The following is a 10,672-nucleotide window of genomic DNA, read 5'->3' as shown; positions in this document are numbered from 1 at the left end:
CACCGCCATCCAGATGTCTTAACCAATGGAAGTCATACCCACTCATAAATCATACCCATGTCAGAAAGCCACACCCATCTGGGAAGTCCACACCCGCTCTGCTACTCCGTTTTGGAAAGCCAGGTCCCAGCAGGAGGCAAGTCTTGGGACCACACCCACGCCCTAGCCACACCCAGGCCACACCCCTGGGTCCTGTACCTCAGCCATGCGCTGGTCCTCCTCCACCGGCACGAACTTGTCGTGCATGCCGTGCACCAGCAGCACGGGCACCGTCAGTTCCGCGTGGTAGACCTCGTCGCCCTCAGGCCAGTACTGGCCGCTCATCATGGCCCGTAGCACGAAGGAGGACACATTGAACGCGTTACCCTCCTTCAGCAGCTGCTTCTCTTTAGCCCCTTGGCGGGCAAAGCCGGCCCTGGGGGTGCAAAGACGTCCTTGGAGCCCGACCATGGTGGGACCAACGCCCAGAGCCAGCCCCCATAGATCAGGAACTCCTCCCGGACCCCAGGGGCAGGGCACTCACTTGAGGAAACTCCAGGCCAGGCAGGGCGACAAGCAGTGCAGGACGCACGTGGGCATGTTGAAGATGGAGCAGAGGCTGGGCTCCAGCGCCGTGGGGCCGCCACCGTTAATCATGATCACTTTGTGTACAAGATCTGGGTACTCGTGGGCCAGGAAAGTACAGAAGGAGACCCTGGGTGCAGAGTGGGAGAACCCGAGTCAGCAGGCACTAATAGTGAGGGCTTTAACTCCCTCCCGTGATCACTAGGCAAGCTCACCTGGCCGACAGATGGAGTGCCCCTCCATGCCCAGGTATGCAGTGCTGGTGATGGGAGCCAGGACCTTATGCATGCCGGGCATGCGCTCTGTCGGCTGAGCTACGGGCTTAGTCCTTTAGTTTTTGAGGCAAGCCCTCAGGAAGACCCACACTGCCCCCACAGAGCCAGGGCTCATCTCCACCCTCCTGGCGCTGGGACTGTAGCATGCACCCACTGTAAGTTTTGGGGTATTTCTTGTTTGAGACAGGGTCTCACTGTGTAGCTTTGGCTGGCTGTGTAGACCAGGCTGGCCTCGAACTCCCAGAGATGCGCCTGCCTCCCAGGCACGCTCCCGTATAACTTGATATGGCTGCCTATGCTCAATGGCCTTCGCTGTCTCCTTACCCTGAAGTTTCCCCAAGTGGGAACGTGCCCCCTGGGGCGGGTGCTTGCTAAATGGCATGTGGCACCATTGCGTCCGTCCGAGTGACTAATGGCAGGCCACACCTTTCCAATTTGGGGGAGTGCCATCAGCCCTTCTGGCTGCAGCTGGATTCTGGAACACCCTCATTGGTTCTCCAGCGCTTCTGCCGGATGGTCAAGGGCAGATCCGGAGGCACTGGTACCCTACAGCTCCTTGCAGGACGGGCACCAAATAACTCTGCACCACACACAGGTCTATGCCCCTCCCCGAAAACATCCTCACAGTACAGCCCAGGCTACCATGGAATTCACAGCAATCCTCCTGTCCCAGTCCTTGGAGCAAAGGGATTACAGGCCTTCTCCACCCTATGTGGCTTTTATTTTCGTTCTTGTTAAGATACCAAGGCTCCCCGAGCTGTGGTGGCGCACGCCTTTAATCCCAGCACTCGGGAGGCAGAGCCAGGAAGATCTCTATGAGTTCGAGGCCAGCCTGGGCTACCAAGTGAGTCCCAGGAAAGGCGCAAAGCTACACAGAGAAACCCTGTCTCAAAAAACCAAAAAAAAAAAAAAAAGATACCAAGGCTCTGTTGCCCAAGCTGACCTTGAACTCCCAGGGTCAAGGGCTTGCCCTGCTCACCCTCCATCACTGTGTCCAGCCAGCTAATAGCTTGAGGGCTCCAGACAGGAGGGAGAGAAGCAGGAATGGGCCTGACCATTAGGCTGCACACACACACACACACACACACACACACACACACACACACACACACACTATGCAGTTACCTGTATGTGTGGGCAATTACTACATGTTGGTAAAAAATAGACATTTTTGAGACCATGACAATGCCCCTGCCTCAGACTCCAAAGTGCTGAGATTACAGGCATGACCCATTATGCCCAGCTTTTAAAAATTAATTTTTAAGCTGGGCATGGTAGCACATGTCTTTAATCCAGTCACCAGGGAGGCAGAGGCAGTTGGATGTATGTGAGCTTGAGGCCAGCCTGGTCTACATGGTGAGTTCCAGGATAGCCAGGGATATGAAGACAGACTCTGTCTCAAAAAAAAAAAAAAAAAAAAAATCAATTTTTAAATGTTTAAGGATATAAAAATGTCTTATTTGTTGTGTTTTTTCTGAAGGTGCTAGGGATTGAACCCATGGCCTTGTGTACACCAAGTATCTACCCCTAAGCCACTCCCAGCCTTGGCCCTGGTGGGGGGTACATTCGCATGAGTGTGACAGGGCCTCATGTGTATTAAAGTGGCCTCGGAGCTGTATAGCTGGCATGACATTCCAATTCTATCTCCACCTCCCAAGTGCTGGGATGGGAGATGAGGGCTGCCATACCTGGCTTTCAACGCTGTTTATTGATTTTTGAGACAGAGTCTCACACTGTAGCCCTGGCTGGTCTGGAAGTCATAGCAATCCTCCTGCCTTGATCTTGTCTTAGTCTTAGAAGTTCTGGGGTGAGTATAATGCCCAGTCTCTTTTTGTTTTGTTTTTGTTTTTCGTTTTTTGTAACAGGGTTTTTCAGTATAGTCCTGGCTGACCTGGACCTTGCTCTGTAGACCAGGCTGGCCTTGAACTCACAAAGATCCACCTGCCTCAGCCTTCCAAGTGCTAAGATTAAAAGCGTGTGCCACCACCACTCGGCTTTAACACAGGTTTTTGCTATGTAGGTGAAGCCCTGGGTTGGAAATAACTTTGCAGCCCAGGCTGGATCAGATTTTTAGCTATCTTCCAGCATTAGCCTCCTGAGTATGGAGATGACACACACCTGCCACCACACCTGACCTGCTGGTAGATTCCAATGACAAACATTATTTGCTACGTCAGAGCTCTAGTGTCAAGCTACGCCCAGCTTCCTGGGACCCTAGGAAGGGGCTCTACCCATGATTCATGCCCCCAGCCCCTCACTGGGGATTCTAGGCGGGGCTCTACCCCTGAGCCACGCCCCCAGCCCCTCACTGGGGATTCTAGGCGGGACTCCACCCTGAGCCACGCCCCCAGCCCCTCACGGGATTCTAGGCGGGGCTCCACCCTGAACCACGCCCCCAGCCCCTCACTGGGGGATTCTAGGCGGGGCTCCACCCCTGACCACGCCCCCAGCCCTCACTGGGGATTCTAGGCGGGGCTCCACCCTGACCACGCCCCCAGCCCTCACTGGGACTCCTAGGCAAGGGCTCTACCACTGAGCCACAACTCCAGCTCAATCACATTTTGCAAGGAGAGAAATTGGGTACGGTGGCATAGAAGCCTTTCATTCTAGTCCTTGGGATAAAGAGGCAGGAGTATCAGGTGTTCAAGGTTAGCCTCAGCTACATAATGATTTTAAGGCTAGCCTGGACTACATGTGGCCCTTTCTCAACCTACCCCCAGCGGGAAGGAAGCATTTTGTGAGAAGCCCATCCTGGGTCTTACCCATAAGAGTGGCCGATGAGCACGTTGCGCTTCTTGGCGTAGCGCGTGAAGATGGCCCGCATGTCCTCTGCAAGTGCGTAAAAGGTGTAGGCAGCTGCCACCTGCGGGGCAGAACTGGCTCCGTGGCCCGCCAGGTCAGGTGCCACCACCTCATAGCCAAGTCGCACAAAGAAGTCCAGCTGCTCCTTCCAGATGGCGAGCGAGCCGCCCACACCGTGGATGAAGAACAGCACCACGTCAGCCTGCGCACCCTTGCAGCTGGTGATGCGCTGCTCGCAGTCGATGTGGATCGTCCTCTTGGGACGCCGGGGGCGCCGTCGCCGCCCACTGCCTGGGGTGGCCCGGGCGTCGCCCCCTGCAGGCTCCGCCAGCTCCACCTCGAGTGCCGCAGGCGGGTCCCCAGAGCCACTGCGGCCTTGCAGGTCGGCGCGTGGTGCGCGGCCCAGGTTCTCCACCACCAGCCTCCCATTACGGTACACCGTGATGCGGCGCTGGCAGCGCACAAGGCCGGTCTTGACCCCAGGATCGTCTTCGGGAGGCGGCAGCGGTGGTGGCGTGGGGATCGGCGCGGGGCCGGCGTGCTTCACCCGCAGCACCCGGCCAGGCTTGACTTCCACAAACGTATAGCCGTCGCTGGACTCGACGCTCTCCAGCGGCCGCACAGCGTTCGGGGGCGTCCCCAGCAGGCAGCAGAAGAAACCATCTGTCACTCCGGTCAGCATGGTGTGTCCTGGAACCCGAGAGAAAGAGACAGCGGCCAGCTCAGGGTCAGTTGGCTCTGCTCATGCATCTGGCAAGCAGGACCTGGAAGCCCCTCTCGGCGGCCTACTGATACTGGAGAGAGCATGGGGGGGGCTTCCAGGAGAGGATGTTAACGCAAATGCCCATTCCTGAGGACAACCTTGCCCCACCAGCTGGAGTTTATCCTAGGCTCATTCATTCATTCACAAATCCATACCTTTTTGTATGCAATCATTCATGCATGCGTGCAAGCAAGCATGCTTGCATTCATCTATTCACACATTTATTTATGCAAGCATGCTTGCAAGCTGATTTGCTTGGTCGGTTTTGAGAAAGGAGCGCATGTAGCACAGGCTGGCTTGGAAATCCCTGTGCTGCCCATACCGCCCTGGCTCTGGCTTTCACCTCTGGAGCTGTAGCAGGCTCGGCACGCAGGTGTGCTTTCTTTAGTGTCCTATCTGAAATGTCTCTAAAGGCCAGGGGACCCTCACACTCTGTGCGATCTGCCCACCTCTACGTCCCCAGGCGCTGGGGTGACAGGTAGGTACTCATCAACACAACAGCCCTGGTTTTTGTCTGTTTTTGAAACAGGGCTCATTCTGTAGTCTTGGGCCAGACATTGGCCTCAAACTCTTTGCAATCCTCCTGCCTCTGCCTCTCCTAGTGCTGGCATAACTGGTGTGAACCTCATCACTGCCACCCTTTTTACATAGGTCTCATTTTGTAGCCCAGGCTGGCCTCAACCTTGTGCCCCAGGCTCCTGGGTGCTAAGATGTCAGACCACCACGCCTGGCTTCCATCCTAAAGGGTCAAAATTCCCAGCTCAGGCCTCTGGCTGCAAATCCGACCAAAGATGAGGCCCAGGAAGGACGTTGGCCACGGGAACTCAGGTTTAACCAGTCCCAGGTCCAGGAGGGAGAGAGCTTGAGCTAACAGTGCAAGAGCGCGCTTGGAGGCGGCTGCCCTCAGCACCCTGGTACCCTGTGTTGAGGGGTGGCCACAACCCCTAGTGGCAGCCAGGAGGATGGAGGCAGGACCTGCCTAGGGGCCTCTGGGCCTCCATCCGGTTCCCTTGGCCACCCCCCCCCCGGTGTCCATGACAACCACAGGCTGTTACATAACTCCGGGGATACCGGCGCAGCGCACCCCCATTGTCTGAGGCATGGGAACGGGACCAGCTTCGTTCTTCCTTCACGGCCTGGGCACCGCTGGGGTGATGCTCATTAAATTCCCGGCTCGTGGTGGCCATGGATGCACTTGAGGGAACGCAGGCCGTGCACCCCACCTCTAGGGCCCTGGAACCCCGATTGCAGAGGCCTCTCTAAAGGACAGCGCCAGTCCTGCTTCCCAGAGCCCGACCGGTTCTCACCGGCGCTCATCATCCCCGCGGTGGGGTCAAGGCCATTGGGGTTCTGCAGCATCCTAGCAGCACGAATGCGGAGCTTGGCGATTATCTCACACACACACACACACACACACACACACACACACACACACACACACACACACACACTAGAGGCCCAGCAGCCTGGTGGCTTCTCTCTAAAGGAACAGATTCAGCTCACCTGAGGTCATCGAGGGGCCCGGGGCCCGAGGCAGGGCGCAGGGGTCCCGGGCGGAGAAGCCAGCGTCCACCTGCAGGTGCCGCTTACATGGTGGTGCGAGGTCGGCCGCATTAGAGCGGGCAGGCGCGGGCCCCAGGCGGTCAGCGCAGGGGCATCCCGCAGCAGCGCAGCAAACCAGCCCTGTAAGTCCCACCCAGCGTGGGTAGGGCCTCGAGCCGATAGGCGGGCATCTCGGCCTATTGTCGCCGCGAGCCGACCTGGCCTAGATAACTGTCCAACCAGAGGCTGCGCTTCCAGGATTAGCGCGGGCTCTGCGAGAAGCAACCCCGCCCCTGTGAAGGGCTTGAGGACATGGGGGGTGGGGGGAGGGATGGGCCTGCACCAGGGATGTGACGGGCTTGCCACCCGGGGGCAGCGAGTGGTATGGGGGGTCGGGGGGGAGTGACATGCTTTGTCTAGGACAGGGTCTCCTCAGCCAGATTCCGCCTCCCGCGGGGCCCTGTGCACCCTCTCTGCTGACCTTTTCGTTCTGCAAACAGACTCCCAAATCTCTGCACTTTCAGATCGGGAAACTGAGACTCAAAAAAGGTCAGAGCTGGCATTTGAACAAGAGGCGGAGTCCTGGGAATGAAACTGAAGTGCTGGAGCTAGGGAGCCAGAGAAAGGGAATTGTATCCCAGCGGTGGGGTCTCGGCCACACCAAGACTGAGTCCTAGGAGAGAGGAAGCCAGGGAACCCAGGCTGACCCTCCTTCCTCACAGGTTTTGGGCTCAAGGTGCAGCCCAGACACTCGCCATCGTCCCTTCTACACACGGTATGCAACACGTCCCCCCGATTGTTTTTAGGCACAAGTGGCCGTTTTAGAGGGCGGGTAGGGACCAGAGCATAGTGACAACTTCAGAGATGCTCGTGTACAGTGCTTCGCGTGACTGCTGACAAACTGGACATCTTAGAGCAATGGGGAGCCACGGAGGGTGTGTGAGCAGGAGTCCAGATCTGAGCTGCGGGAAGAAAATTCCTCTAGGCCAGCCTGAGGGAATAAACTAGCCAGGGCATCTTCACAATGCACGAGTTTTCCAGATTGCAAAGAGCTAGGACTCAAGGGCATCCGGGCTGAGCGCCAAGAGGAGAAGCCTTGGCTGCGGTCGCGGAGAAGCCGCCAGCCGGCTGCGTGCCAGCTGTCTGTCCCCAGTGAGGGCGACTGAAAAGGCCAGCAGCGTCACCGCCGCCCTGGGGCGCCCTCTACCAATGGCCAAGGCGAAGAACTACAACTCCCAGAAGACCTCGACAAAATGCCGTACGCACGCGCAGATGGAGGAGCCGACACTCGCTCGCCACCTGCTGGTCATTTCGGAGAACTATATGAGGACAACACCTCTAGAAACTACCGTGCGCAGGCATGGAACTACAGCTCCCGGAGTGCCTCGCGGCAACACATGGAACTACATTTCCCAGAAGGCATTGTCGCGGAGCCTACAGTCTAAGAACTGGCGGCGGCAGGAGCATAGTGACCGCCGCTAGACATGGCTTTCCTCGTCCGGAGTCTTGGGTCCCCCGCCTGCAGATCGGTGGCCCAGTTGGGTGACAGGTGAGTGCTCAGGGGGTGCCTTGCTCCAGATCTGGAAACAAGGGTGACCCCTCGACAACCACGCGCACTTATGTAGCGCCTTTTGCATACAAGGTGTTTTGTTTACCCTGCACGGTACAAAGTTGAGGTTCGGAGAGGTTGAGCGACGCGCTGGGGTCACACAGCGTTCATTCTCATCGTTTCTTTGGTCTCCCAGGTGGCTCCAACCCAGGGTCTGGATGGGGCTCCCGGACGCCTGGGGCGTCCCCTCCCTGCAGCAGGCCCGCGGCCGCACGCGCGGGAACGAGTACCAGCCCAGCAACATCAAGCGCAAGCACAAGCACGGCTGGGTCCGCCGGCTGAGCACCCCGGCCGGCGTGCAGGTCATCCTCCGCCGCATGCTGAAGGGCCGCAAGTCCCTGAGCCACTGAGGTCGGCGTCGGGCGCCCGCGGGGAACGGCCCGAGGGCGCGAAGTTGGGGGCCCGTCCCTTCGGAGGCTTTTGGAGTCTGAAGAATTCAGAACTTGCAGAGTCCCGGGGTCCCCGCGCCCCCCGGTCCACGGCGGTGGCGCCCCCTCCCTCCCTCCCGCGGTGTCTCAGCGGTTTCTGAAGGCGTCTTTGCCAGCCGGGCTCCTTGGAACATCGCAGCGCCCGCGGCGATTCCAGCCGCTAATAAACTTCACGTTTCTAGGCGCGCTGCGTGTGTCCTTACAGTTCTGTTTCGGGGGTCAGGGATCTGGGGCCTCTGCTGTGAGGCGGGCAAGGCCTAAGCCCCCAGGATCCTTGTCCCCACACAGAGTGCTGGCTTCTGTTTGGCCTGATGTCCGGACTGGAAGCCACCGATTGTCCTTTTACTGTGTGCATCCGCAAACGCCTTTACATGCTGAGCGTGTCTCCGGCCCCCAGACTCTGTCTGGTGGGTTACGTGGATTTAGAGCCGGGCAGTTGGGACACACGGGAATCAGATCTGAAAGTGGAATCGTAGTGGCCACAGGACCCTGAAAGAGGATACACGCTGACTTGGCTCCGACAACAGAGCAATCGGGGAAGGCTTCCTCGGGGAAGGGGCTGAGTCTGCAGGAGAGATTGGTTAGGGGTGAGTACCCACATAGGTGGAAGAAGCCGGAATTGGGACCCCTCAGGTAGAACTAAAACCTTGGTGTTGGAGTCAGACTGAGCTAGATCTGACTGATGTTGCACATCTGTCCCAGCAAGCATGCAATGGAGGGCCAGAGGGTGAGGAGTTCAAGACCACCCACTCTCACATTTTTTAATTTTAGATTTTCTTATCTTTTATTTTGTGTATGCATTTTACTTGTGACTTAGTTTGATTTCTACCAAAAGCAATCCCATCACAGCTCACAGTCCATGGCTGAAGAATGTCAGGCAGGGTCCTCGAGGCAGGAGCTGATGCAGAGGCCATGGAGGGGTGCTGCTTACTGGCTTGCTCCTCTGGCTTGCTCAGCCTGCTTTATTATAGGACCCGGGACCACCAGCCCAGAGATGGCACCACCCACCATGGACTGAGCCCTCCCCATCATCAGAAACCAATAAAATGGCCACAGACCATGTGGGTGCTGAGATTGTAACCTAAGTCATCTGGAAGGGCACCAGGTACTCTAAACCACTGATGTACCTCGCCAGCCCTGAGACCCTGACTTTTTAAAGAGTGGGAAAAAGGCTCTGTCTTAGTCAGGGTTTCTATTGCTGTGATAAACACCATGACCAAAAAGCAAGTTGGGGAGAAAGGGTTTATTTGGCTCACACTTCCACGTCACTGTTCATCACTGAAGGAAGTCAGGACAGGAACTCATGCAGGGCAGGAACCTGGAGGAGGAGCTGATGCAGAGGCCATGGAGGGGTGCTGCTTACTGGCTTGCTCCTCTTAGCTTGCTCAGCCTACTTTCTTACAGCATCCAGGACCACCAGCCCAGGGATGGCACTGCCCACAATGGGCCCTCTTCATCAATCAGTAATTAAGAAAACATCCAGCTGGGTGGGAGTGGCACACACCTTTAATCACAGAACTCAGGAGCAGGCAGATCTCTGAGTTCGAGGCCAACCTGGTCTACAAAGCGAGTTCCAGGACAGGCAGCACTAGATAGAGAAACCCTGTCCAAAAAAAAGGAAAGAAAGAAAGGAAAAGAAAAGGCTTCACAGGCTTGCCTCCAGCCCCATTTTATGGAAGGGTTTTCTCAATTGAGGCTCCCCACTCTGAGGATTCTAGCTTGTGTCCAGTTGACATAAACTACACAGTACAGGTTCAGTGAGTAAAGTATTTTCGGGGCAACTTGAGCTGAGTTTAGATCCCTGTACCCACAAAAGGCCAGACACGTCTGTGACCCCAGCACTAGGGAGTCAGAGGCAGGCAGACCCTGGGTCCAGCTCCAGGCTCAGTGAGAGACCCCATCACAAAACATGAATGGAAGACTGAGGCTGTAGCTTAGTCGGTAGATGGTTGCATGCATGGAGAGGCCCCAAGTTCCCTCCCAAGTACCCCATAAATCCTGGGGGTGCACACCTGCAGTTCCAGCCTTTCAGAGGCAGGGCGATCAGATCAAGATCATCCTCAGCTTACATAGCAAGGTAGGGCCAGCCTGGGCTACATGATAAAGGAGGGCCAGTGAGATGGCTCAGCAGGTAAAGGGCTTGCTGGTCTAACCTGGGGACCTGAGTTGACTCTAGAACCCATGTGAAGGTGGACAGAGAAAACCTGCTCCTCAGAGTTGTCCTCTGCTGTCCACACATTTATCATGCACACACAGTTAAAATAAAATGTAATAAACAGATCAATAAGTAAGCTGGAGAGCCGTGAAGACACAGTGCCAGGCCTTGCGTGCATATGCGCGTACACACACACACACCACAAAAGCACAAGGTTTTGGCTTTGGTTTTGGTTTTTAATATAGTGAGCTGTCATTTCAAATTTAGTAGCTACTTCAGAGACCATATATGAAAATTCAAGTTTGAAAGCCAGGTGGTGGGCGCAGAGCACATGTTTAATAACAGTATTGGGAGGCGGAGGCAGGCGGTTCTATGAGTTCCAGGCCAGCCTGGGCTACAGCATGAGTTCCAGGACAGCCAGAGCTACACAGAGAAACCTTGTCTCATGAAATTAGGCTGGCCAGACAGCTCCCCTAGCAAAAGTTTTTATCAAAAGTTCTGTCATGAACAGGACATCTAAGAGAATATGAGATT

At 56.4% G+C, this 10,672-nt stretch overlaps 2 protein-coding genes across 3 annotated transcripts in view; one reads left to right on the top strand and one right to left on the bottom strand.

The window, feature by feature from the left end:
* Window positions 1-6,085, bottom strand: part of Abhd8 (abhydrolase domain containing 8) — a 7,393-nt gene extending 1,308 nt beyond the window's left edge. The window contains exons 1-4 of the mRNA XM_006995931.4: window positions 5,908-6,085; window positions 3,602-4,331; window positions 524-694; window positions 199-415 (exon numbers count right to left, since the gene is read on the bottom strand). Coding sequence (XP_006995993.1) covers window positions 199-415; window positions 524-694; window positions 3,602-4,331; window positions 5,908-5,917 — 1,128 coding nt within the window. The 5' untranslated portion in view covers window positions 5,918-6,085. The remainder of the gene's footprint in view (window positions 1-198; window positions 416-523; window positions 695-3,601; window positions 4,332-5,907) is intronic.
* Window positions 6,086-7,338: 1,253 nt separating this feature from the next.
* Mrpl34 (mitochondrial ribosomal protein L34) lies at window positions 7,339-8,169 on the top strand. 2 transcript variants are annotated; one of them, XM_076553166.1, is made up of 3 exons: window positions 7,339-7,495; window positions 7,692-7,924; window positions 7,961-8,169. In XM_076553166.1, exons 1-2 carry the CDS (start codon window positions 7,431-7,433, stop codon window positions 7,903-7,905), a joined length of 279 nt encoding a protein of 92 aa, XP_076409281.1. In that variant the 5' UTR covers window positions 7,339-7,430; the 3' UTR covers window positions 7,906-7,924; window positions 7,961-8,169. The 2 variants fall into 2 exon arrangements, with proteins under 2 accessions (XP_076409281.1, XP_006995991.1); XM_006995929.4 differs by having other exon boundaries at window positions 7,692-8,169.
* Window positions 8,170-10,672: the final 2,503 nt, after the last annotated feature.

The sequence above is a fragment of the Peromyscus maniculatus genome, chromosome 17 (assembly GCF_049852395.1).
Source record: "Peromyscus maniculatus bairdii isolate BWxNUB_F1_BW_parent chromosome 17, HU_Pman_BW_mat_3.1, whole genome shotgun sequence".
Classification (NCBI taxonomy): Eukaryota; Metazoa; Chordata; class Mammalia; order Rodentia; family Cricetidae; genus Peromyscus; species Peromyscus maniculatus.
This window is presented reverse-complemented; position numbering and strand designations above follow the sequence as displayed.